This window comes from Ilyonectria robusta, assembly GCF_021365365.1.
Source record: "Ilyonectria robusta strain PMI_751 chromosome Unknown BGZ61scaffold_1, whole genome shotgun sequence".
In the NCBI taxonomy this organism is placed as follows: domain Eukaryota; kingdom Fungi; phylum Ascomycota; class Sordariomycetes; order Hypocreales; family Nectriaceae; genus Ilyonectria; species Ilyonectria robusta.
In genome coordinates, this window is record NW_025764435.1 from 2,440,786 (window position 1) to 2,466,012 (window position 25,227).

The 25,227-nt window shown below is 56.1% G+C and overlaps 12 protein-coding genes across 12 annotated transcripts; 8 read left to right on the forward strand and 4 right to left on the reverse strand.

The window, feature by feature from the left end:
- Positions 1 to 786: 786 nt before the first annotated feature.
- Positions 787 to 1,711, forward strand: BGZ61DRAFT_438483 (oligosaccharyl transferase). Its single transcript, XM_046244244.1, has 4 exons — positions 787 to 1,186; positions 1,243 to 1,300; positions 1,368 to 1,431; positions 1,493 to 1,711. The coding sequence occupies exons 1-4, from the start codon at positions 917 to 919 to the stop codon at positions 1,557 to 1,559; spliced, it is 459 nt and encodes a 152-aa protein (XP_046112308.1). The 5' UTR covers positions 787 to 916; the 3' UTR covers positions 1,560 to 1,711.
- A 37-nt stretch (positions 1,712 to 1,748) lies between these two features.
- BGZ61DRAFT_470945 (GRASP55/65 PDZ-like domain-containing protein) lies at positions 1,749 to 2,876 on the reverse strand (the record flags this gene model as incomplete). Its single annotated transcript, XM_046248152.1, has 3 exons — positions 1,749 to 2,516; positions 2,569 to 2,652; positions 2,709 to 2,876. 3 exons carry the CDS (start codon positions 2,874 to 2,876, stop codon positions 1,749 to 1,751), a joined length of 1,020 nt encoding a protein of 339 aa, XP_046112309.1.
- Positions 2,877 to 3,111: 235 nt separating this feature from the next.
- BGZ61DRAFT_582654 (RNA cap guanine-N2 methyltransferase-domain-containing protein) lies at positions 3,112 to 4,476 on the forward strand. Its single transcript, XM_046256292.1, has 3 exons — positions 3,112 to 3,367; positions 3,422 to 3,520; positions 3,571 to 4,476. The coding sequence occupies exons 1-3, from the start codon at positions 3,237 to 3,239 to the stop codon at positions 4,142 to 4,144; spliced, it is 804 nt and encodes a 267-aa protein (XP_046112310.1). The 5' UTR covers positions 3,112 to 3,236; the 3' UTR covers positions 4,145 to 4,476.
- A 142-nt stretch (positions 4,477 to 4,618) lies between these two features.
- On the forward strand, positions 4,619 to 7,227 carry BGZ61DRAFT_438489 (uncharacterized protein). Its single transcript, XM_046244245.1, has 4 exons — positions 4,619 to 4,736; positions 4,846 to 6,345; positions 6,399 to 6,635; positions 6,689 to 7,227. The coding sequence occupies exons 1-4, from the start codon at positions 4,686 to 4,688 to the stop codon at positions 6,965 to 6,967; spliced, it is 2,067 nt and encodes a 688-aa protein (XP_046112311.1). The 5' UTR covers positions 4,619 to 4,685; the 3' UTR covers positions 6,968 to 7,227.
- On the forward strand, positions 7,071 to 8,154 carry BGZ61DRAFT_17370 (uncharacterized protein). Its single transcript, XM_046237613.1, has one exon. It carries the CDS (start codon positions 7,174 to 7,176, stop codon positions 7,957 to 7,959), a length of 786 nt encoding a protein of 261 aa, XP_046112312.1. The 5' UTR covers positions 7,071 to 7,173; the 3' UTR covers positions 7,960 to 8,154.
- Positions 8,155 to 8,165: 11 nt separating this feature from the next.
- Positions 8,166 to 9,957, reverse strand: BGZ61DRAFT_438493 (uncharacterized protein). Its single transcript, XM_046244246.1, has 4 exons — positions 9,941 to 9,957; positions 9,488 to 9,863; positions 8,881 to 9,324; positions 8,166 to 8,825 (listed from the first exon to the last, which is right to left on the reverse strand). The coding sequence occupies exons 2-4, from the start codon at positions 9,542 to 9,544 to the stop codon at positions 8,577 to 8,579; spliced, it is 750 nt and encodes a 249-aa protein (XP_046112313.1). The 5' UTR covers positions 9,545 to 9,863; positions 9,941 to 9,957; the 3' UTR covers positions 8,166 to 8,576.
- Positions 9,958 to 10,532: 575 nt separating this feature from the next.
- BGZ61DRAFT_17447 (HAD-like domain-containing protein) lies at positions 10,533 to 11,781 on the forward strand. Its single transcript, XM_046237621.1, has 3 exons — positions 10,533 to 10,822; positions 10,881 to 10,990; positions 11,097 to 11,781. Exons 1-3 carry the CDS (start codon positions 10,704 to 10,706, stop codon positions 11,588 to 11,590), a joined length of 723 nt encoding a protein of 240 aa, XP_046112314.1. The 5' UTR covers positions 10,533 to 10,703; the 3' UTR covers positions 11,591 to 11,781.
- Positions 11,782 to 12,639: 858 nt separating this feature from the next.
- On the forward strand, positions 12,640 to 13,637 carry BGZ61DRAFT_17453 (uncharacterized protein). The gene has a single exon (XM_046237623.1). The coding sequence runs from the start codon at positions 13,008 to 13,010 to the stop codon at positions 13,536 to 13,538; it is 531 nt and encodes a 176-aa protein (XP_046112315.1). The 5' UTR covers positions 12,640 to 13,007; the 3' UTR covers positions 13,539 to 13,637.
- Positions 13,638 to 14,055: 418 nt separating this feature from the next.
- BGZ61DRAFT_438500 (uncharacterized protein) lies at positions 14,056 to 14,801 on the forward strand. The gene has a single exon (XM_046244247.1). It carries the CDS (start codon positions 14,095 to 14,097, stop codon positions 14,578 to 14,580), a length of 486 nt encoding a protein of 161 aa, XP_046112316.1. The 5' UTR covers positions 14,056 to 14,094; the 3' UTR covers positions 14,581 to 14,801.
- Positions 14,802 to 14,803: 2 nt separating this feature from the next.
- Positions 14,804 to 15,555, reverse strand: BGZ61DRAFT_438501 (uncharacterized protein). Its single transcript, XM_046244248.1, has one exon. It carries the CDS (start codon positions 15,426 to 15,428, stop codon positions 14,922 to 14,924), a length of 507 nt encoding a protein of 168 aa, XP_046112317.1. The 5' UTR covers positions 15,429 to 15,555; the 3' UTR covers positions 14,804 to 14,921.
- Positions 15,556 to 17,351: 1,796 nt separating this feature from the next.
- BGZ61DRAFT_512094 (uncharacterized protein) lies at positions 17,352 to 18,018 on the reverse strand (the record flags this gene model as incomplete). The annotated part of the gene is made up of 2 exons (XM_046252139.1): positions 17,352 to 17,728; positions 17,848 to 18,018. The coding sequence occupies 2 exons, from the start codon at positions 18,016 to 18,018 to the stop codon at positions 17,441 to 17,443; spliced, it is 459 nt and encodes a 152-aa protein (XP_046112318.1). The 3' UTR covers positions 17,352 to 17,440.
- A 4,800-nt stretch (positions 18,019 to 22,818) lies between these two features.
- Positions 22,819 to 25,038, forward strand: BGZ61DRAFT_17508 (uncharacterized protein). Its single transcript, XM_046237626.1, has 2 exons — positions 22,819 to 23,246; positions 23,302 to 25,038. The coding sequence occupies exons 1-2, from the start codon at positions 22,929 to 22,931 to the stop codon at positions 24,730 to 24,732; spliced, it is 1,749 nt and encodes a 582-aa protein (XP_046112319.1). The 5' UTR covers positions 22,819 to 22,928; the 3' UTR covers positions 24,733 to 25,038.
- Positions 25,039 to 25,227: the final 189 nt, after the last annotated feature.

A 25,227-nucleotide genomic window follows, 5' to 3' on the forward strand; every position in this document is an offset into this window, starting at 1 on the left:
TATCGCTTGAGCGCCATCGATGGGAAGAAGACTGATTGTCTGGAATTGACTGTGATAAGCTGCCAGCGCTCGGAGAAGAAGCCATTCTCACAACCTGGTGACTCGGGAGCAGCTGTTTCCGACCTCGAAGGCTGTGAGGTTGGCCTCTTTAATGGCGGTAATGAGCATAGAACACGGCTACCGACTCACCGATGCTGCAAATACCATAGTGGCACAAAGTCGATCCGCCAATGACCCGTCAACAGTGTTCCAATTATTTGAGAACGGCACTGACTTTACGTTTTTTAGCCCAATTAATGACGTGTTTGATGATATCGAGCTTTTCGCAAAGTCAAAGCCAAACCTAGTGTGAGACAGCGGCAGTAGAGTTGTGAGAGTTCGGGGAGGCTTGCGCAGACTCGTGGACGCGTCTCTTGGGTAGTTGCGGCGGTTCGAATGGTTCAGTTAGAGACTGTCAAAATATTCAAATTGTCAACAATAAAACTAAGTGATAAGAAATATTTAATAAATAAATAAAAATTGTATCTTATCTTAGGCAATCTATTCGGCTTATCATAAGTTCAAGATTCTCGAATTATTCCGGACATCTTGTCCCAAGCATAACTACCTGAGGTGGAAGATACCTACCTATCTAGAGTGGAGGCAGAGTCTTGTGGTGGATGTTTCTCCGCATGTACCTGGGTACGTACCTACCTTAGCTGCCCCCTAAGGCACTGGCCAATCACGGCGCGACCCACCTTGGAGCTTTCGTGTCCATCTGGGAGCTCTTGGGGAGTGCTGTCGCATGAACCATCACCATCACCAACTACAAACAGTCGTCAATTCTCCCCCTTTGACCTCCCCTCCCTACTCCTGCCACTCGACCGGCCGACCGACCATCCACCGCTCAGCTCGATCAACCCACCAAACTTCCGCCATGGCGCCCAAGAAGAACGTCCGCGAGCCCACCCCCTCGACTGCTGCGACCACGCAAGCCAGCTCCACGGCTCCCGCTTCTGTTCCTCCTCAGGTCAAGAGCAGCGCGCCCAAGAACGGCGCCGCCAACTGGGACCAGGTCCTGCAGAACATCTGCAACCACTACGTCAAGGAGACCCCGCAGCGAACCAAGCTCATTGACGTCTTCCTGCTGTTCCTGGTCGCCGTCGGAGCCCTTCAGTTTCTCTACTGCGTCCTCGCTGGCAACTACGTACGTCGAGACTAACGGCCGCCTCGGGATACTTTAGATGCTAACCCATCATACAGCCCTTCAATGCTTTCTTGTCTGGATTCTCGGCCACGGTTGGGCAGTTTGTGTTGACGAGTACGTGTTCTCATCCCTCAGGCAGGATGGACAGGCAAGATGGACAGGCAGGCTGACCAGAACACAGTTTCATTGCGCGTTCAGACCAACGATACGAACAAGAGTGAATTCCCCGGCGTGTCCCCAGAGAGGTAATATCCTAACCCATATCCCCAATCCCCTAAATGTACCTGGTTACTAACACTAATGCAGGGCATTCGCCGATTACGTTGTCTGCAGCCTGATTCTTCACTTCTTCTGCGTCAACTTCATTAACTAGAGGGCCGGGGATGGATACCACTACATGGACCAGATCGAGGTTCCTTATTGGGAGACGTCGAGCCCATAAGCAGTGTACAATACGAGACGGCATTCATGAAATCTTTACAAAAGTCCAATAGGGCACCGCGAGAACAGATACAAGTCAAAATATGGGGAATCATTCATACAAGCTACATCGTGACACGGTTCATTCATCTTCGCCTCCGCCACTCTCCGTCTCCACCTTAGGTCCGGCCCTGGGAGGACCGCCGGTCTTCGGAGGTGGAGGCATTGGCGAGGCCCTGCCTGAGGGAGCATTATCCAGGCTCCGGCTCTTCTCTTCCTCCTCCTTGAAATAGTCATCCATTAGCCTGTTGGGGCTGTGGCCGTGACCGTGGCGTTCCTTCTTCTTTCCACTCCTCGGGGGCGCGCTCACAGGAGTTGTCCCGATCATCTGCGCCGGTACTAGGTAGTCTCCCGCTGGAGGAGGTGGTGGTACGTCGGCGGCTGCGGCGGGTACGAAGACTCCGTCACTCTTCTCGTTAAGGCCCCCGTCAAACATTGTCTCGCCAGGAGCATCTACGGGCTCGCTCAAAGGAGCTGGTAACCGATGGAGTGCACCATACCCGAGGACACACCCCAGGGCTCCCTGACCACCCCAATCCCGGCTCGGCTGAATCGTGACTTCTCTGGTGACATTGTACTCGTTGTTGTAAACGTACAATCGCATCGGCCGGCCGATGAAGTCCTCCACCAGCTCGCCGAGGCCGCCCTCGCCGTAGAGAGGGCCCTCCGGGCTACCCAAAATGTAGTCGCTGTAGGGAAGGAGGCCAGCAACATCGGCGGGGGAATTGGCGGGAACATCGAGCACGTGCCAGATGTTGGCAGCGAGGGAGAGCGGGGAGTACTGAAGGGAGAGACCGAGAGACGCTGTGTCGACGGGGACGGGGACATGCATTTCCCTAGTTCTTTGACCCTGCGATCGCCATTAGCACGTTATCTTAGGATGCAGAGAGAAGTTCCCTTACCTTTGCGTTCCATAGACCCAGAGTGACGGTACTACCAGCGCAGTTCCTCACTTCTTGGGAGAACAGGGCCGGCTCCGAGTTGTCCTGCGAGTCGGATTAGAGACAATCTTGTTGAAGCGAAGCTCGTTTCAAGCACGTACAAGGGGTCTCCCATTGATTCCGACGATGAAGTCGAACCAGGGCTCGACCGCCAGTTCCAGGTTCGTGTTCCGCAGCACCTGGAACCCAAAGGATCCCCGTTCCTGTTGCCTCTGCTGCGGGGTGTCCCCATCGAGGCGCGAGATGAAGCGATTCAGCGCATTGAACATGGTTGCCTCGAGCGTCACCGAAGGTGTTGTGCCGGTCTAGAATCGCAAGTGTTGGAGGGTTGAGAGCGGAGACGTCCGAAGTCGTCTTGCGTCAGAAGGTGGGAGGGACTCGAGGGAGCTGCGTGGAGCAAGCTGTCACCATGACAGCCTTGCAGCTCCCTCCAGGCGCCAAGGCGCTAAGACTTGATTGTGGAGGGAGCCTGTAAGCCTGTGGGGCCGTCTCTCAGCCTCGTCCCGAATTTCCACTTCCCGTTCCTTGATGAATCGGGCATCACGGATCACGTTGGCCTAGGACAAGATCTTGCGAAGAATGAGCCCTTGTTCATCGTCTCTATAATAATACCCCGAGGGTATGCGATCATGGGAAGCCTAGGTGCTTCAGGTGCGTCGGAGTCGACAGACTTCGCCATGAAGCCCGCCGAGACGTTTCCTCTCACCGATGAGTGCCACCACTACCAAGGGAAAAACGAGGTGCCTTGGGATATCCAAAAGTGAGAATATACAATTTCCCATTGTCTTTGACGACTTCTAACCTCGGCTACCAGGTACTTTTCACAGAGATACTCCATTTTCTCGCTATATGATGAAGGCGTATACATGACCGACGATGCTTGGTTTGGCGTCACGCCTGAGCCGGTGGCAAAGTGAGCCCCCAACCCTGCCCCTACCATAAGCCATGCTAACGAAGTTGCAGCCAAGTCGCCAATGACATGTATGGCACCGAGGCACAAAAGCACATACTCATCGATGTCTTTGGTGGCGCTGGAGGAAACAGCATTGCCTTCGCCCTCTCCGGACGCTGGAGTCGCATCATTTCCATTGAGCGCGATGCCTCCACGCTCGCCTGTGCCCAACACAACGCAGAAATATATGGCGTCGATCCCGGCATCATCACTTGGGTTTACGGCGACAGCTTCGAGTACATGGACAAGCTAGTGAACCACCCAGAGGAGTTGCATCCCGATCTCAGGCCAGATCTCGACGCGACCGTCTTATTCGCAAGTCCACCGTGGGGCGGCCCTGGCTACCGTACAGATGAAGTCTTTGATCTGTACAACATGCAGCCATACAACCTCGACGATTTGCACAAGGCGTACCGGAGACTAGACCACGCCCTCTTCTTGCCACGAACAAGTGACATCCGACAAATTGCGAAGCTAGCGCCTGGGGAGCGGAAGATTGAGGTGGTCCAGTACTGCATGGAGGGCGCAAGCAAGGCTTTGGTTGCTTACATGCCTGGAACCTCCTCGGCAAATTCTAGCAAGTGAAGGCTTTGTCGCCCAAGACATGTCCAGGCCAGGGAGTCCCGGCACTCTCATGCCCAGCACCATAATCAATCCCCGACCACCATCAGGACTCAGACTTCCCTACTTCCTACTACCTAGGATTGTCTAGACGATCCATCAAACTCAGGACTGTATCCGAGTCAATTATTCCGGGTCCAGACAAATTTGGTGAGCAAGATTTGTACGGCAGAGCCAATGTTTTACCTGTCTGTTGGCGATGCCGCTTCTGCTCAGGGCTCAGCATCCAAAACCTCTACATCGAGAGCAAATCATATTTTAACTAGCAGATTCTGTTAATAAAAGCGCTGACCATATTGTGTTGTGAGTACTTTGACAATTGTCAGTGAAGGCATTTCGCGTTGTTAGTTGCACAGTGCCTATATGTCAATAATAGGCACTGTAGAAAAGATGCTTGAATTTCACTTGATGAAATCCTTCACAGACCCCATCCGCCCACAGGACTTTTCCACGCGAAGCCCAGGCTCACAGTAATTCGACTACGGCGCAAAGGCCGTCAGCAAACATGGCCAAGGACAAGAAGAAGGGCGGCGCCGACGCCAAAAAGGCCAGAAAAGTGCGTCACTGCCCCTCCATTTACCCCTCCATCCAGCCATGATCTTGACATGAGCCGCCCCTCCATGTCGAGTTGTCGAGTTTAGCGTTGACGGGAAAATCCACAACAGGCCGAGAAGGCGGCCAAGCAGGCCAACAAGGGAGAAAAGAAGGCCAAAACGAAGCAAGCCAAGATCGAGGGCAGCGATGCTGAGGATGTCGATCTCGACGAGGTTCTCGAGGAATACCGTCGCCAGCAGGAGCAGTTCCTCAAAGTCACCGAGGCAGTGTGCGAGTCTCCGCCAAAGGCCCGCGCTGCATCTACGTTGATGGCCTCGCCCCACGACAGTAACAGTTTGCTGCTCTTTGGTGGCGAATACTTCAACGGATCGCTGGCTCAGTTCTACAACGACCTCAACATCTACAACATCAGCCGTGACGAGTGGCGCTGCGTCACCTCGCCCAACGCGCCGCTGCCCAGATCCGGACATGCTTGGACTAGAGCTGGAAACCCGAACCACGTCTACCTATTCGGAGGAGAGTTCTCGTCGCCCAAGCAGGGCACATTCCATCACTACAATGACTTTTGGCGGCTGGAGCCTGCCACGAGGGAGTGGACCAAGATCGAAGTCAAGGGCAAGGACAAGAGCCCGTCAGCTCGCAGCGGACACCGCATGACATACTGGAAACAGTACATCATTCTGTTTGGTGGCTTCCAGGACACGTCGAACCAGACCAAATATCTAGCCGACTTATGGATCTTTGACACGGTGAACTTTGTGTGGCATTCGCCTCAGCTTCCCCCTGCCCAACTGAAGCCAGATCCCCGATCGTCCTTTACTCTGTTGCCTCATGACCAGGGCGCAGTTCTCTACGGAGGATACTCGCGAGTCAAGTCAACTGTACAAGTTAAGCAGAAAGGCGGCAAGGGGGGACAGAACCAGGCTCAGAGGAATGTCCTGATCCCCAAGGTCCACGATGATAGCTTCTTCTTGAGGATGATCCAGCCTCCAACTGATGCTAACCCCAGCACGCCTCCGACGGTGCGTTGGGAGAAGCGAAAGAAGCCAGCCAACGCCCCGAACCCTACTCGTGCGGGTGCTACCATGACCTGGCACAAGGGTCGAGGTATCCTCTTCGGAGGTGTGCATGACGTGGAGCAGAGCGAAGAGGGGATAGACAGCGAGTTTTTCAACCAACTGTTCGCCTGGAATATCGAACGAAACCGATTTATGCCTCTGGCTTTGCGAAAGCCTCGCCAGCAGAAGAAGAATGCCCCCGAGCAGCGAGTTGGTCGCCGAGGACGCGCCCAAGCCAATGAGGATGAGTTACTCAGGCAGCTAGCGGCTCTTGAGAAAGGCACTTCCCTCGAAGATGCTGATGACATTGAGCTTGAAAAGAAAGAGGAGGTACCGGATGAAAAGCCCGTCAAGGAGATGCCTGTGACGATGGAACCTCCTCATGTGAGGTTCAATGCTCAGATGGCCATCCAGGACGACGTGCTCTATATCTACGGCGGAACATTTGAGAAAGGAGATCGAGAGTTTACCTTTGACGACCTCTACGCCATCGATCTAGGCAAGCTCGATGGGTGCAAGGAGATCTTTACGCGACCTGTGGAAGACTGGATTGTAAGTGGTTTTTATTGCTGTACTTGGAGCAGACGGCTGACAAGATGTTGCAGGAATCGGAAGACGAGGACGATGATGACGAGGATGACGAGGACGAGGACGAGGAAGACGATGAAGAGGAGGAGGAGGATAAATCCCAGCAGCTCTATACGGCGAGCAAGCGGAAGAAGAAGCAGGATGAGGCTCCTGAGGTTTCTTCTGAACCTTCTGAAACCCCCTCGGAGACGACAACTGAGGAGGACGACACGGAAACTGCCACTTCTGTGGACGACGGGCTTCCACACCCCAGGGTAATTTTTAGTCGGGGCCAGTGTTGCGAGTATATGCTAATCGTGATTGATAGCCGTTCGAGACCCGACGCGAGTTCTTCGTGCGCACGACGGCAGAGTGGCAGGAGATTCTCATGACCAACCTGCGGTGGAAAAACATCCAGCCCGAATCGCTGACAATCAAGGAGATCAAGACCAAGGCGTTCGAGCTCAGCGAGGAGAAGTGGTGGGACTCACGCGAGGAGATCACGGCGCTGGAGGAGGAGCAGGAGGCGGCGGGCATCCAGGAGGTGGTCAGCCTCGCCGAGAGGGGCGACGCCGGTACAAGCGGGCCGGGAGCGAGGAGGAGATAGCGAGGCCAGATGCCACTGTACATGGAGATACATAGGTAGGTAGCGAGTAGTCGCGGCAATGAAACATCAGGCTTGGATAGGAAGTTGTTTCGCGGTGGGTGGAGCTGCTGAAGGTCGGACAAGCGGGCCATGGTGTGATGAGGACATGGATGACCCATGAAGATGCATCTCAGGTGAGTTGCTGAGATTGATCGCAGTGCAGTAGGATGTCCACCCCAGGCTGTCAGTGTTGTCAGTGTTGTCATTACTTGTCATGTCGGTCATTTCTGCTTTGTGCCGTCTGTGCCGCAATTACTGGGGTCATCTTGTTCCTATTCTCCGAAGCTGGATGTCTATTGCGGTATGGTGTAGTGGAGTCTATCAAAGATGCATCTACACCACCACCAGCCCAACAGACGGCGGCAAAGCCCCCCCCAGTCTGTGATGCTTGTAAATACTCCGTATGGCCTCCCAGATTCGGCCCCGGCTGTACTCTATCATTACCCCGAGATCAACACTCCATCACCAGTCCACCGCCCGATACCCCCTCGGCCGACCATGCATGCCCCCAAACTCCAACCACCGCAGCCCTCACCGTCCCATCCCTTGCAAGCCATCCCCAAGACGTCCCCCCAGGTAGACCGAGTCGCACAGTTACACAGATACAGATCCACCTCCCCCCCTTCTTCCTCGGAAGCGCCGACTACAGTGGCTCCTCAACAACCCCCGTAGGCGAATACGCCGCCCTCTTGCCCCTCGTCCACAGCACCACGGCCGCGGCATGGCGGATCAGTCAGTTGGGCGACGCGGCCATGGGCGGGTACGACTTGCCGCCGACGTCGACCTTGGGCTCGCACACGCAGCGGTCCTCAGTAGGGACGCTGTCGAAGACGGTCTGGATGTGGGCGCCGCAGCCCCACCACGACGCCTTGCCTAGATTTCGCATGGCGGTTAGTTGGTGTGAATATATGGGCCGAGGTAGGACGTTGACATACTGCAGGTTCCGCAGGTAGCCTTCTTGCACATGATGATGGTGATGATGGTTGTATTTGTTGGTTATGTGATGGGTGTTGTTGTTGTTGTTGAGAAGTTGAAAAATTGAGAGATAAAAGGTTCAAGTGTTATCTGAATCGGAATGCTCAACTTGAGGTTTAACTAGCTGTGGGGATGTCGTGGAGTCCGTCCAGCTTAATCCATTTTATACCATTCGGTTCCGGACTCTGGATCCAGCCATTTCCGCGGGGTTCGACTAGCTTTGACACACTGGATTCACCAAATTTCTAGGTAGCTTTCCTCGCCAAAGGCCACCCAGCCTTATTCAGCAGTCCGTCGCATTTTATTTTGCATTTGTCAGTCTCTAAGTGGTGGTCGGGGACTCTCGGCCTGTTTTCGGGCACTGTTCGCCGATACACTGTGCAACTCCCCCGGCCAAACTTCAGGCCTGGTGTCATTCCATACCTACTACGAGTACTTCGCAGCTATCCACGCTACCTCGGAATTGCTTCATCTTTTTATCTCCATCTTCGGGATTGAGCAAGTGCTTTCAGGGTTCATATTCCATGTATTGTTGCAGCCATACATCATCCTATCAGACCAGTGCAAAACACGCCAAAGCTAGCTGTGGACGGCTTCATACCTTACTTTGGGGCTCGGTCGGCTGCTTCTTCCTGTTCACTTCGCTCTCTACAATCGAGCGAATCAGGTTGACTGCTAGTTCCCGTCCTTTGGTGATGCTCGAGCCGGATGCATCCGCTGGCACGTGGAAGAAGACCACCTTCCTTTCCCTCTCCTGTTTCCAAAGTTGCGCCAGGCTCGAATAGTAGATGAAGTCGCACAGATACCTCCCCGCATCCTCCGAGATTCGCAGGTCCATGTCCTTCTAAAGAGTCTGTCAGCGTTTCGTAACTAGGTAAACGCAATAGAGTAGAACTAACCGCGCTGTGTCCCTGCCATCTCTTCAAAACGTCCTCGGGATCTAGGTCCGTCTCAATCTCCTCGGGCAATCCGCGCCAGACCCAGTCGCTACCAGGCTTGCGCTCCTCTTCTTCGTCGACCTTCTCTCCATCCACGTCGGTGTGCTTGTACCCGTCGCGATGGCCCCTCCGCTCTATGCAGTAGAACGGCCGGGGTCCCGCCATGCCGATGTGGATGACAATGTCTACCTTGCGCCCATTGTACGTCTCCCAGAGCGAGGGGACCAGCTTCCTCACCACCTTGTAGTTGACGCGGATAGGCTCGGGGTACACCAGGATGCGCACCTCGGGCAAGTCGACGGAATGCCTCGAGTTGGGGTCTTTGGCTCGGAGAGGGGGTAGATACTGCGGCAGGCCTCTGGCGATTTCCCACGACGGGTTGACGGGGTATTGTTCCCTAAATGGCTATCACGGGGTTAGCGCTTGACGATAATTATCCATCCACTCTAGCCATTGACTGCTGACTGTTGTCAATGCATCTGTACCGCCAGGCGGGCGCAGTGCGACCTCGCGTGATCTAGGCAATCCGGAGAACCAGAGAGCGGACGATAGGGAGGACAAGACGTACACCAAAGCCCGTGACGAGGACCGTCAGCTCATCTTGATCTTCGACCTGCGACCCCATAGTTGTTACTCCTTGCCTAGCAGTCTGCCTTCTCGGTTGATCGCTTCTAGAGTGCAATGCTGTCGTTAGGAGACGATCACATCAGCCCAGGCCGGCCGGACTGTTATCAGTTCAGCGGGTTAGACGTGGGGGATACGTCACTCGGAGGAGTTCCGCGGTGGGGGAACCGTCCATACACTAGGTCCTTAGATGCGGGGAGGCGTCTTGTGTAACGCACTCAACGCGCCGACTCTAGGTCCAGGGTAGGCTTCATTCTACTAAGCTCAAATGCCACCAGATAGGCTCTCGCCATGATGGACAACAGCTGGCGTTACGCTTTCTAAGGCCAACCCGTTAGTAGTCACGCAATCTCAACCACCGAGTGTGTTGATTGGATGCGGAAGGACCGGGGGACACCTTGCTCCATATTAGCCTGCTCCTAAATTGCGTTGTTTTCCGATTGATCTAGGAGCGGTGGCCCCGGTCCATCGATGAGTTAAAGATGGAGGCGTTGAGACGCCTCCTACCCTATATCATCATCACCAATCGCACGGCGATTCGGAGGCCTTGTCTAGGGGGAACCGGTTTTATACCATCCTCCCTGTGCATGTATTAAATTTAGACAACAGTGGGCGGCGGTATTTTACTATTTGTGACTTTAATGAAGTTTTGGTAGGCGGAAATATTATTGATGGAGAAAACAAATGGTTGTCGAATTCGGCCACTACAATTTCTACTACTCTTCACAAAGCCCAGGTGAATTCCGATTGAGAGTATATTAGCACACATATTATCAAGGCCCGTGAACAATATCTCCATCTTCGATCTCAAATCCATAAAAATGCGGCAATCCCACAACTAGAACACACCGGTAAGCTAAGCTCAAGGCGGCTTAACCTACACTGGACATCCCGCTCCCGAAAGCGGAGATGCCAATTGCAGTCACCGCTGAGTTAGACGTCAAATTCGAACTGCCACTATGGTATCGAGACACAGGCACGAGGTGGAACAAGCTAGATAAAAGGTAAAGAAAGACGTCATCTGATTGAATGACTCTTACCTTTCCGCACGAAGGACAAAAAGACCTCAATCCACCCCTGGACTTCTTTCCATCCAACTCACAACCAACCCCCTTTACCGTCGGATCACAACAAAGATTCAAGATACCTGATCAGACATCATGGGCTCGCAACCAGAGTACACCCTCCCCACGCAGGAGCTCACCTTCGATGGGTTCCTCTTCGACATGGACGGCACCATCATCGACTCCACCGAAGCGGTGGTCAAGCACTGGGAATCGTAAGTCCACACGGTATTTAAAAAAAGGTAGCGCCTCTTGACTGACGAACTCGCGCAGAATCGGCAACGAGATAGGGGTTGACCCAGAGGTTATCCTGGAGACTTCCCATGGACGCCGCAGCATAGACGTCCTCAAGATCGTCGCGCCGGAGAAGGCCAACTGGGAATGTGAGTCGACCCAAGTTGAGCGGTGACGGCCTCCTCACTTGAGGATGCCAGCCCTCCAACCAATCCCTCTCCTGATGACCGGACGAGAGACTGAACTCCTCCTTAGTCGTGCAGCATATGGAAGGACTCCTCCCCAAGAACTATGGGCACATCGCCGTCGAGATCCCCGGCGCCCGCACTATGCTGGACGACATCATCGCCCTCTCAGGCCGCTGGGCCATTGTCACCTCTGGCACTGTCCCCCTCGTCACCGGCTGGTTGAAAGCCCGGTCCCTTCCGCAGCCCAACGCGGATCATCTCATCACGGCCGAGTCCGTCAAGAACGGAAAGCCAGACCCGGCGTGTTATCGCCTCGGCCGGTCTCGTCTCGGCCTTGACGACGAGGCCGCCCGAGTGCTGGTCCTCGAGGACAGCCCGGCGGGCATCCGCGCAGGCAAAGACGCCGGGTGCAAGGTCCTGGGCCTCGTCACAAGTCACACTATCGAGCAGGTCGTTGCCGCGGAGCCGGACTGGGTTGTGCGCGATCTCGAATCCGTCAAGGTGGTCCGCAGCGAGGGAGGCAAGGTGACGATTGAGGTATCGAATGCCCTGCGACTGTGATGGCGAGGGCTACGTGCGACACTGAGAGGGAGAGTCGAGGGTACCGAAGGGAAAATAAACGATATGATGATTATTCAATAGACAAAATGCATAGGATATGGCATTCCGAGCAATACGAGAGAAATACCGGCATCGAAAGACCCCTAGGAAGGGCATCAATCCTGACCACACTTCTCCCTCCTTTGACCAGTCTCCCTGAAATCACGCTTCGTACCCACGCTCGCATTCATGGCCAACAGGCCCAATAGATTCCAGGTGCACGGGACGCCAATGGTAAGACCGGTGAAGATTCCCAGTCTTACAACTGTCGTCACTCACACGATGGAAAGCGGCCGCCATCGCACACGCAGGCACTCACTCGCTTCACTCGCTCACGCCATCAATGGTTGATTGCTTGGCACACTCTCCCACGTCCAATTTCCACCGGAGTCACCAACCAACACGCCATCCGCGCGTTCCCGAGCGTGCGTCGTGGCTCTTCGCTGTTGGCAGTTTCGAGCGTTGCTTTTCGGCGTCTGGTTTCCCTCGTGCGTCGATGCGCTACTATTCGGTGAGACATATCGCACGCCCTTCTCACCCCCATCACCACCACCACCACCACCACCACCCCCTCAATCCCTTGCTCGTCCGTCCCTCGTCCGCGGACGTCTCGGTCCGGAGGGGATGGAGCCTCGCCAGATAGAGTCAAGCACAGGGGGGTTCCTGTAGGCTACTGTATGCCTGGCGCGTCGCACCTTTCTTTCGACGGCGTAGGGAAGGTTGATACGGCCGAGCAGTGTCAGTTTATCGCACTCCCTCTCGTGGCCCGGTGCCCCATCCGAAAATGTCTCGGCTGCCGGTTGACATCCCATCGCCCCCGGGCCACACTGGGCTTCCCCCGTTTGGTGGGGGGGGGAGGGGGCGAACAAAGGGGGAAGAGGGGACGGCGAGTGGAGGGAGCAGGTGGAGGAGGGAGTAGCTTAGAAGCCGGAGTAGCTTAGAAGACGGAGTAGCTTAGAGCTTAGAAGCCGGAGCAGCCAAGATGCCGGAGCATTGGATGACAAGCCTAAGACCCTCGACCTCGCTGCTTCTCGTCGCACCTCACCTAGTCGAGGACCGTTACGTTCGCGCGCGGCCCCTAGTTTAGTGGACGGGGGAAGGGCAAAGAGGGAAAAGCGAGCAAAAAAGCCACCTCCTCGGCAGCTCGGGAGGCGTGCGGTGCAGTGCAGCACAGTGTGGTGTGTTGTGTGTGTTGGTGGTAGACGAACAACCTAACATTGGCCGCCACCGTTTGGTTTGTCTAGACTGCCTCCCAAACGCCCCGTTGATCTTAGGGACGCACAGAGGGATTGGCATTTGCACTTTGGCTGGGTGTGTTGTGTTGTGTTGGCTGCGGTATGTTCCGTGTACTGGGAAAAGCAATCCTCATCTCATATCCATGGCGGCTTTGTATCACCCACCCACAGGACTGGCCGGCGAGAGCACGGCTGGGGTTGGGAAAGATGACAGTCACCAGGGACCTCACCGGAAACCACAGCAAGGGGCCACAGAGAGGGGCCACAGAGAGGGGGACCGGATGAAAATAGCATCACGACTCGTTTGTTTGCACAGGAGGTGGCTTCGCGTGCCGGCATCGAGGCTGCGGGTACGATGCAGCGTGGGAAATGAAGTCTCTGTTCCACAGCCCGCCCGGCTGCAGCCCGCAGAGCTGGGATCGGTACGTGCTTCGCGGCACATACTTACAGCATGCTGTACAATGCCCTACAATTTCGATGCAGTGCTGGCTGGTTGCACCGAGGCCGTCCAACTGGCCCATTTCCCGGGACCGTGGATACGGCGACAACTCCAAGTGCGCGCCGGCGTCACAGCAGCACCAGTGCTCGTCTTAGCCTGCCCTGCACGACAGGCGAAACGGGGGCTTGATGGGGGGCCAGACGATGCAAGGTCCCGTGCGGACTATTACTCGTGAGAGGGCGCCATGGTCCATCAAAGCTGTCAACCAACACCGGTGCATGTGCCGGTAATGAAAGGGCAGGGCGGGTCGTGCGAGGTGAGGTGAAGTCGTGTTGTCATAAGCCAGTCAGTGGCGACGGGACGAAGAAAACAACAAGCCACGCTGGGTCTGAGATGAGCCGATGCCACAGATGGTGTAGGTGTATTCGCGTCATCAACACGGGCGTAGTGACGAGTAGGCGATGATATCTAGCGAGAGGCGGCGGACTAGGCCATTGCCCTTCCCGCCCGCCGTCGTGTTAGTCCGCGTGGTATACGAAGCAGACATGTCGTTTTTGCGACGGCTGTCACTGAGCCACGGGGGGTTCGTTTCGGACAGGGCAAAATGATAGAGAACGGAGCACAATGACAGGCCCGTCGCCGTTGATGCGGCAAGACAGCATCGTCCGTGCTGGATGGTCGGGGCCGTCCGCTCGCAACATGAGACAATCCTGGAAACGAACGAGCCGGCATCATCAATGTGAATGTTTGTTGGGACGGATACGCACGTACGCACGTACGCACATACGCACATGCACACACACGCACGCACCATGCCATGGCGTGGGAAACAATCCGACGCCCGAATTACCGTATTTTCCGTAGCCTGCGTTTCCAGGGCCGAAGCGCGAGGCTCGGGCGCCCGAAATGTGGCGATCCGTTGGTGGCTGGTGGTTGGTGGTGCGGCTAACAACCCGCCCGCCCTTGCGCGCTGCTTCACGCTGCGGCGTAGGGAGAAGGAGAAGGGACTTCGATGTTGGGTCGGAAATTTAGCCAGGATAGAAGGCATTAGGAATCCGCAGTCCTGCCCATTCGGTATAGTCGACCGTGATCGTGGCTGGCGGAGGAGAGCTGCTAGGGAGATTGGGGCCCGTAGCCCCTCCGCCTCTTCAGGCTTCCGCCTTTCACACGCCGCTTCATGTGCCGCCACAGCCAGTCGTTTGCATCGACCGGACTCTGTCCGTTCTGCATATCCGTCTCATCACCGCTGCCTCCGCCTCCGCCGCCTCAACGTGTGAAATGCGTGCGTACGCACTCCGTACTCCGTATGTGTTTGGGTGTGCGTGCGTGCGTGTGCGTGCGTGTCTCTCCTCTCTTCTAGGCCCTCCTATTCCCCTCTCCTTACGGAGAACTTCTCCTTACTCTTGCAGGCCCCTCTCATTTATACAAAACTAAACAAAATCAACCAACCCCAACAAGCAGTCCTATCTATGTGATGCCAAGAGAATAAAGAAAAAAAAAAAACCAAACAGGCTAGAAGGGCCTAAGTTTCTAGTACCCCCAAGCCAACAACCGCCCCCCCATACCCGCGCGCACGCCTCGCCCTAATTAACTGGCTCCAGCCCGCGAGCCCAACTGCTTAGGGAACCAGCGTTGGCACTTGGAAAGAAGCACCTAACTGTAGTGCTCTCCACACGGACCCGGCCCTAGAATAGGAGGTGCGGGTATCTGTCCACCGTCTCAGACCGCCTGGTAAAAAGAAAGGCGACGGCCAACGGAGACGACGATATATGGGAGAGAAGGAGAAGACAAAAGAAACTCGCAGCCATGCTCCTTCGTCTAATCTTACCTGCGCGTGGTCCTGGAATTTGCCCTCGTGGCCCATCCCGGCCAAAGCCTCATTCATAACTATGCCCAGGCCTGACCCAACACATGAAAGATTAAAAAAAAAAAGGAATAAAGGCAAAACAACAAGATAGCACAGCCTGGCGCTGTCCTGAGCGGTTTGGTGCCTCACATCAAGAAACGACGGACTTGACAGTGACCCCATGCCAAAGACGACCGCCAATTGGCCAAGGAACGAGGTGATAGTAAACGAGTCAAGTGCTAAACGGCCACTGGTCTTCCCCGACTCGACGCTCCACATGGCCCCAGTGCCAAACTCACCAGCCTCACCGGTGCCTGAGCAAAAGGCGACGGTTGATTCACGTCGGATCCGTCGGACACCGCGAGTCTCGGGCGTGTGGACTTATGATCGGCTTGTGGGGGGAGGGGCTCCTGGAAGAGGGCTCAGAGGGGGGAACACGGGGATAGAGGAGTCAAGAAGACGCTTGCGACGGGTAGTCCAGATTCCCAAGATTTTCACCGTTCGCCTACGGAAAACGGTCGTACCAAAATGGCCTCAAACGTGCTGTTGGGACAGACCCGAAGTGCCCCGGCCCGACTCCGCCGGCGCAAGGCTGTCATCGCCAAGTGGGCTCTCGACCACACCGGCGCCGTTACGTGATGCTTGCTGATTAGTATACTATGTCCCCAAATCTATGTCTGGGCGGGTTCTCAAGGCCGCAACGTCTTTGATATCAAAGTCCGTATCCGTACTCCGTGCTCCGTACTCCGTGCCACCCGCCGGGATTCTGGTCACGGAGGCATGCAGAGTTGGGTTCTGGATCTGGTCATGGGCAGAGTCCTCAGCCGACCTCAGGGTCTGGTCCTGGGTCTTGCCTTGGGTCCTGGCCGCGAAAGGGTTCCAGGCCCGTTCAGCTTTGCGAGATATGCAACGCCAATGCTTCTTCGCGATCCAGGCCTCTGTTGCGAGAGCGTCCAGAACCTCGTTCCCGAGTTGTGCCCCCGAGCTGTGCCCCCCAGCCGTACCTACATAGCAAGGTCTCCTCCACACCGCGCGGGCCAGCATCCCGGAGGGTCTTAGTCTTAGCACCAGCGCTCGGGGCTGGACGGCCACGTGTGAGATGGATCCGCCTTTGGCCCTTGCTTGACGAGTTGAGAACGAGGCACCTCCTTGTCGTCTCCTTTAAGCCTTTTTCGGGCCACGCCTTGACCACTTGGCTGCCCCGTCTACGCCACATCCTTGTTGGGGCCAAAGACAGGCCGGGTACTCAGCCCTCCGTACCCATCTGTACTCTCAATCCACCGACTCCAGCCGGGGGGCCGCCGCTAGGCCTCTCCGGAATAGGTCTAGAGTCGCCGAGAGCCTTGAGCTGAGAGCATGGCAGGGCTGGAAAACGTGTGCAACAGACAGAAACCCAGTTGACCGATCCTCCGCACCGGTAGTGGTCATCTACCTCGCGTTTCCAACGGCATGCCCGACCCTCGTAGAGCATCTAGCCCTGTGTCCCACCTGTCCCACCTCCGACCGACGCTGCTCGCTTGTTTTGTTTTGTTGATAAGCAAGCAGGTGCTGAAGCCTGGACGAGCCGGTAGATGCCGCGCGGATCCCGCCCGGGAGATGTCCGTCGGAGAAAGCACAGGTGTCGTTTGTCCGAGCCGCCAGACTGAGTTTGTCAAGCTCTCCTCTGGGCTGAGTCTGGATCCAGAAGCGGTTGAGATGGCTCTCTAGCCTGCTCAACGAGGGATGCTTGGTTAGGATCATGCCCAATTGACAATTGTGAGGCCCCGTCGCCAACACCCAAGTCAGTCGCTTGGCTGCGTTGGGAGGCACAGGTGCGCCAGAGACAGGTCAAGCCATCCTCCAGCCAGCCTCCAGCCAGCCTCAAAGCCTTGGCCCTGGGAGTACGCGTCCAGGCCTGCTCCTACTGGTCCCCATTGACGAGGAATCTCCACTGACCCGGGTGTCGAACGATGGCGCAAGTCCCCATGACCCAGTCCTTTTCCAGCGCTGCGGTAACTAGCAGGTCCCCGAATCCCACAACGTCCCCGATTAGGCCGCCACCAAAAATACGGTTGATTCGTCCCCGAGCCACTGATCTGCCGCCCATACATAGCACGTAGTGCGTTAAGACAGGGGAGCCGTTCCTAGTGCTGCGGGTAACCATGGATCTGAGCATTTCGACCCTTGGACCATTGCCTGCCATGGTGCTCGTTCTGCTGGTGCGGGGAGAATGCCTCGAGGCCATGGTTCCGCGCGTCGCTGCATCGGGGCATCCTCAATTGCAAAGGCAGATTGAAAGCCATCGCTATTCCTCATCCGGCGCTAATCATACTTGAAGCTCTCCCCGGCTGGCCAATCGAATACATGATGTGCGCCAAGCATCTAAATACCCCCCTGCACTCGTCGCTAATGGAGGCAGCCAGTTGGTTGACACCCCGCTGACCCCGGCTCCAATCCCAGTCATTGGGTTTGCGCCAAAACGGATCTTGCCTTGAAGGGTGGACGACAACGATTGCACTACCCAGAGTGTGACTCGTCATCGCCATTGCTGTTTGATTCCGCTCTGCCACCCTATGATGATCCATGAGCTTGCGGAAGTACTGTATACTGTATTTCGGAGGGCGAGATCCAATCTTCCCAAGCTAACGCACCTAGCCGAGAACGGAGAATCAAGGGCCTCTTAACCCTTGAAACTCAAGCTTTTTCGGCAGTACAGTACCCAGGCGAAGGCGATGGGTGCACCACTGGCCATTGTAGACGACAGACGATTGATAGACCCGCTCATGGCCACAGATTTCTGCATCTGCACATGCGGTGACTTGTCGTAGGCAGGGGTTGCCGGCGGAGCGGTGGGTGACGCGCCCAAAAGCTGAGGAGCGTCACAGCCCATCTCGTCGCTTGATTGGGATAATCACCGGTCACCAGCTCAGCTCCCTCAATACGAGTGGGCGTTTCGCCCGATCCTACTCATCGAGTTTCCCAACCGGGCCTTGCTGGGTTGAGGCCTCAGGTACACAGCGTCCGCGTTCGGTTTCGATAGGTGCCGCGGTTTGTTTCCACACCGGTGGTCTGGAGCCGCAGCTTCACGCGGTGACCGAGGGGATCGGCAAGATCTTCCCCGCCATCTTCCCCGGAACAAATGTACCCGAGAGACCTGTCAGGGTAAAATCCAGCACACAAGCTGTCGAGAGTGGCTCCGACCTTCTGGACGCCCGCCTCTCCAGTTCTAGTACTGCCGATCACCATCGAGATGGAACTCCAATCCTGCCTATTGGTACCGAAGATTACCGGTGTAGATCGGAGTCGTTACACGGTGAACTTCAAGACCAAGTAGTTCCTTGTCCGTGCCAAGAGATTCTTTTCGAACCCACCCGGCGGGAGCACAAATCTCCGGGCAGCGCCTCCACAGTATAATGCACATCTTAAGGCGATCAGCCCCTGAATAGGATGGATAAGCAATGTCGTCCATGATAGGCATTCAAAACGCCGGGTGGTCCAAAAACAACACGCAGGATGCAAATACTAGCTTTCATTCAGCCATTCAATGCGGGGTGTTGGGCCATGAAAACTGGAAACAGAAATATGTTCCCATTCGGATGCCGCCACAGGCGAACATGCGTAATTCTCCCCTCATGAGGGTCGCGCTGGGAGTCGAGACCGTTCTTTCCTCGGGCGCTCCGTGAGTTCGCCGTGTCTCTACCCCACTCGGTACCTGAGATGTGGGCGCCGCCCCGTTGCAGGCCCACCACAGGTTGTGTGGATCGTGGACGTTGATGAACAGAGCGGCCCCGTATCAGAATTCGCTGTTCGAAAAGAAGGCGGGTTGAGGCGGCCTGTTCCTGCGCTTCATTGACCCACGCAGCGCCTCCCGCAAGACCGAGAATCTGAAATCCATACGGAGGTCAAGAATCCCATGAAATGAATCTGTGGGCAGGATTGAAAATGACGTGTATGCATCAACCTGTTGCCTCAGCAAGCAGAGCCCGCCGGAGTTCTATCTCCTAGCTGGCGGAATCTTGGGAATTTACGCTTGCCGCCCTAAATATAAGCATGCACCCTCGGCGCCAACTCAGTGTAACCCTCTACACAGGATCATCTTGGGAAAGAGGAGCATGGTGACCATGGTGCCGGTTCGGACCCGAGCAATGACTTCAGTGACAACAGAGCGGCTGTGACAGCCGTCAAGAGTATAGCGCCAGTGACGCCTACCTTTCACATTCGGCATCATGATAGGGTCATAGCGGGCTCGGGAGCTTGCTGGTGTTTTTGTGTAGCCCCTCCACACTGGCCCGGGTATCGGCGCTGGCGTTCTGACGAGCGTGCCACGATCGGTATCGAAGCGACGGACTGCGCGATGTAGTGGATGAGGCTTGAGACAGCGACCACTCTCTGAGTTCTAGTAACGCGGCGCTCTGGTTCACTGCATGTCGGAACTGAAGAGAGCTCATGAAATTGCCCTGAAGCCGTGTCACGGTGGCTCACTTTGGTTGGATGGGGTACACAACGCCAGCCCAACAAAGGCCTTACTCTGCATGATGAGGGTCTTACAGGATGAGAGATGCACACAGAACAGGGATAGGCTCGGAAGCACTCTGCCATCCTACATATCATGCGGCTCTGGCAGGCCTATGAGGTGCTGTTTGGCGCAGGGCTCTCCCAACCCAACAAGGAGCATCCATTCGGAAGCGCTCGGGGTCGGCCCAAGGTGATGGAAGCCGCTGGAGCAGATGATTGGATGGACGGTGTTGGCATGCTGCGGGCCCGGCCGCAAATTGCGCGCCTGCGGTGCCACCTGGGGATAACAAGGACGTATCTCTAGGTCCCTGAGCCTGAGAAGACGATATCGTCAGGGCTCATGTTTGCGGATGAAGCTGAGACCCGGGACGTACAGTGTAATCTAGAACTCGGCAGGCGAAAGTCAACCTGAGCGACCCCTGTGGTCTTGACCATCCATCGCTTGCTTCTGCGTCAAGAGTGCGCTGCACCATGCGAATCAGCGAGATGGATTAAGCGACGATTCGGGAAACAGACCACCACACTTGACTTCAGCCAGGGCGGGTCACCGGAAACGACAACACTCAAGGTGGGGGAAGAGCTGCACTTGCCGAAAACGGCAACAAACTCGAGCTGGAGACAGTCTGGGCGATGGATGGAACTTGCTGTGCGTTGGCGGGCGAGAGGAGGGCTGCTGTACCATGACCTCAATGCTACACAGGCTGTCAAGTAGATGAGACGGGCGGCCGACAGTTTCACTCAGCTGAATGGCCAGGGGGCTGGACAGTGACTCTCCAATGCTCCTGGGTCCTGGGTCCTGGACTCCTGGGGAGTTGACCTCGTCACCCGGTGCGCTAGGGGCAGCATCTTGCTAGGGGGCCATGTGTCGGACGATTCGCGCCAGAGCATCGCCAAGTCAGTCTGGACTGAGTACTCGTCCGGACTCGTGGTCGAGAGCTCGGCCGTGAAGCTCTGCAAGAGTCCGCTAGCCTGAGTGGGATGTACGATGGATGCGCGGTGCCGTACTCTGTGCAGATGTAGTACACATCAGGCTGGCCCTAACTGTCCTCACGGACCAGAGTCCATCCAAAAGAACAGCGCCCCAGGAGCCAGCTTAAACCGCACTACGGCGGTCCCTCTCTGATGAGAACTGAGAAGAAGCGGGTGGTCAGTGTGGTGTGGTGTGGTGCCGCACAGAACGACGCTTGGGGGCGGCGGGAATTGGGAAAAAGCAAGGGATGTAACGCTCCGGGAATGAATCGATCTGAGGTGGTCATGGACATGGTCATGAGGCCTGCTGGGATAAACGGTGGTTGTGGTGAGGTGGCGAGTGGGCGCCTAGGAAGAGCAGAGGTCTTGGGCTGAGGTCAAGTTGCCTAGTAACCTAGGGAAGGTAGTAGGTTCCCGCCCGTGGAAAGGCTGTCCCGGTCGGCTTTGAGCCTGTGATGGAGGGGCTTTTTCCATTCTCGCCGACTGCTTGGCTTGACGCTCACTGAGATAGGCTCTTGCTAGACTCGTGCCTGCCTCCTGCCCGCCGCCTGGGGACCCGGAGTCCTCTCCGCGTAGAGCCGCCGAGTGGTCTAGATGGCGCACAATGGTCCCAGCGCAAGAACCCACCGAGCACGATGAAGCGTCGGGCTACTAAGCACGCGAGCTGCAGCGCATAGCAGGCGCTGGGACGTGCTGGTGACCTTCCACAGTTCTTCCAATCGCATCCTCCATCCCACAATGTACCTGCACACACTGCATCATATCCCACCGTACCGAACTTGCGGACTCCATTCCGTACCGTGACGACTCAGCATGCCGGGTCTTTGTCCTCTCCTTCGGTCATCACCTTGTTCCCATAGCCTCGGCGCCTCTGAGTTGCAGTCAGGCCGTCGGTGGTGACCCCTGCCTCAGCTGCCCTGCGGCCCAGTCATGGCTTTGGTTTGTGTGACCAGACAACTCTCCGCGTCATCCCTCCCTCTCGTGGGAGCGGCGTAGGCGACACAACGCGACTTAGACCGCGACAGGGCAGCGATGACCACGGCGAACGGCGAGGACCACGATGTAGAGTCCTGGGCTGCCACAGCCCTGGAACCTGGCCCGGCCAACTCGCGTCTGCATTAACCCTCGAGCTAGGTACGACATCCTAGGCCGCCCCTCCGCTGGCATCCCTCCAAACTTGGCCCATCGCAGGGCACTCGCAGGAAGTCGCAGGGCCACTCGCAGGGCCACTCGCAGGGCCACTCGCAGGGCCACTCACTCCCTTTGAGAGCCAGCACAAGATGGAAACGACGCCAATCCCACCGAGTTGGCAGCCCCCGTCCTGGCAGGCCGTGGCGCTGGGCTCTCCTCCGAACGAGGGAGCTAGGGAGTGTCCTGAGTGGGTGGCCAGGGCGCCGCCACGACGGCAGCACAGGCCGGCTCGGTGCGCAACCCCCCTGCCGGCCGCTTCCCCTGGACGCCCCGGGGGGTGGCCAGCTAATGAAAACCTTCGTACAGGTCTGTCAAGGCATGGGGGGGTGGGTGGGCGGCCAGGGCTGGCAAGGGTCGGAGGCAGGGATAGGCTGAGCAGTTGAGACCTCGTCCCAAGTCGCGCCAGGTACCTGTTGAGCGAGCCTTGTGCTGTGTCTTGGGTACCCTGCACGCCTGGCACACAGGCCTGGAGATACTGCTTCTGTGAGCTATCATGGGTACCACGCCCCTCGATGTGATCTCCTCCCCCGGTTACGTGCAGGCTACGGATGGGATCCAGGGGCGGGTCTCATTGCTGCTCCGTCACCCCAGTTCACACTCGGGTGTGAACCCACACGCCATCTCGCAGACTGTCATGACGGGGCAGACGACTGCCGGTGCTCCCAAGGCTGCGTACTACGTACATGTCTTTCCTTCTTCTACCCTCCCACACCCCTCCTACCTTGTCCCCATACTGTTTTTCCCTCCCCGTTTAAGAACTCCTTGTCGACCTCGTCCTTGGAGGGCAGAACCCGAGTGAGCTCTGTCTCACAACCGCCGCACCCTTCTCGCTTCCTCCATCTGCCTCGAATCGTCCTGCAATTGTTCAAAAGACGACCCGATCCCACAACCCCATCTGCCACCATCTACATCAGACACTTCCATTCGTTTGTCCTTGTAGCATCCACACCAGACAGACTCTTACCAAAGCCGTTGATTGCCTTTGCCAAGAGACCAATCCACCATTCGGCTCCAATCTCGATCACTTCAACAACACCGGCTCAAACCAACTCCAAACACGCCGAGAGTTCTGTATCACGGCTTTTACTCTGCCTCGTTCACTGTCTCCCAGAGCATTAGCTCGCAATGAAAAACAATATGGGATCCTACCCCGAGTCTCAATGGACTGGATGGGCCTACAATGGCGCCGCCGGCTCCTACTCCGGATATGCGCAACCACCCAGTTACGCCGCCTACCTTCCGGAGTCCATGGAACTCTACAGTAATCAACAGAGCCACCTGGTTCACCATCAGCAAATGTCTCGAACAACTGAGACCAAGCCTCGTCTGTCGAAAGAGGAGGTCGAGGTCCTGGAGGCGGAGTTCCAAAAGAACCACAAGCCCAACAGCAGCACCAAGAAGGCGCTGGCGGAGTCGATGAGAGTTGATCATGCTCGCATTAATGTATTTCATCCCAGTATAACTACCGTGTGTATATGATTGACTGATTGGATGGTAGAACTGGTTTCAAAACCGTCGCGCACGGGAGAAGAAGGAAAACAACATTCGTGAATATGCCGCCAAGCAAAAGCTCGAGAAAGACAAGACCGTCGCTGAGACTGGCCACTATTTGGATACCGACCGTTACATCGATCGGGTCGCTTCAAGTGCACCCTTCCCCGACCCCCGCCGGCCATCCATCAAGAGCGAGTACACGGACGGGAGCCCTTCGGCCGATCTTGCGACCCCTGAGCATGACAGCGAGACCAGTCAATCAGATGCATGCTCGTCCCCAGACATGTCTCTTCATGCTACTCCTGACCGCGCCCTCTCCTTCGACTCTTGCAATGCTGGGGTCGAGTACTTTTCATTGAAACCGGAAGTTATTGGTTCGAAATCTGCCTTCATCTCGGATTCGACAGGCGAGTTTCTCTCCCTGGGCGAACCAAACCCACAGATCCCATCCGCCGGCCTGCAATACCCCGATTTTGACCAATTCCCCCAGTTGATTATGCCCAACGATGACTGCGAGTTGACCCCCTCCTACTCGCAGCAGTGCTTCCCTGGAAGCGCTGGAGTGTCACCCGCTTCGGCCCAAGGCTCTTACCCGCAATACAGCGAACAAGAGTTTGATGAGAATCACGCCGGTGCCAATGGTGGTTCTCAGCGATCATTGAAGTCACCGCCATCCATGGACATTGCCTCCCGGCGAAACCGCCGACCCCCACACCTTGCAATCAATGCATCTCGCAGCTACTCGGCGGGCGTCCCGAGGACGGCGGTAGACATGGGAAGGAGGACAGATGTTGGCAGCTCAATGCGCCGCGTTGCCTCTGCCACAGGGACCGTCCGCATTTCCAAGCCGTCTGGAACCCCTCGAAGCCCATTCTTTGATCGGAGCCATGAGGTACTCATCCAGCTGAACCGGCCTCCCAGTTTCTCAGGTGCAACGCCGACCATCGCACCGCCCACTCCCAACACTCCTGTTGTCTTGAACCAGCAAGGGATGTGCGAGGTCAACGCATCATGTGCGCTCTCTCTTAACGAAAAGGGTTCTCTGGATCTTGCAGTTCATGACCCAACCCTCCGGACCCCACCCACGACGCCCGGTATCATTGAGCATATGTTCACAGTTAACTCTGCCTACGATGTGCCAGTGTCTGATGAACCCCTTGTTACCCCGGGGTTGGGCAGCTTTCCAAGTGACTTTGAGGTCCCCGGCGTTTCAAACCAAGTTCCGAACTACATTACCAACGGTTGCTCCAGCCAGCCTCAGACTCCTTCATACACCCCGCACATGGGGCCCAACTACTTCGGCTACTCTGGAGGCAATGCCGAGTACAACTGGTCCGACCCATCGGGGTCGGCGAAGTCATCGCCTGGCCAAAGTCATCAACAGGTTCAGTTCATGAACATGACACCGTCAAGCTTCAATCACGTTGAGAAATGAGCTTCGATCTTTACTTCGACACAGTTTGCATGGCTGGACCAACATTCTTGCATCTACAGCGATCCTTGTCCGCCGTTTTTGGACATTGTACAACATCAACGAACTCCAAAGTTCCTTCTCTTGCTTCTTCAAAACGACAATGGAAGTCGTCCTACGAGCGAGCCAAAAAATTGTTTTTCTTTATCTAATACCTAACGAATCATACCCTAATGTAATGGATGGATGGTCTTATTTGGCGCTTTAGGATGGGCAAGGTGACACGGGAAGGGATCATGAACGGGAAAAGGGGCCATATACACGAGGAACCATTGAACGATTTGTGAAGCAAAGAGATGCTACGTGGCAGGAGTGGAGCTGAAACAGAATCCTCAGTCTATACGCTCGGTTAGTTGGACTTTGAGTGGTGGGCGAGGGGCGAGGGGGATATTGGTATGAGAGCAGTCGGAGACAGCTTCGGGCTGGGAGCTAAAATAGCTATCCCTAGTGGGGATGATG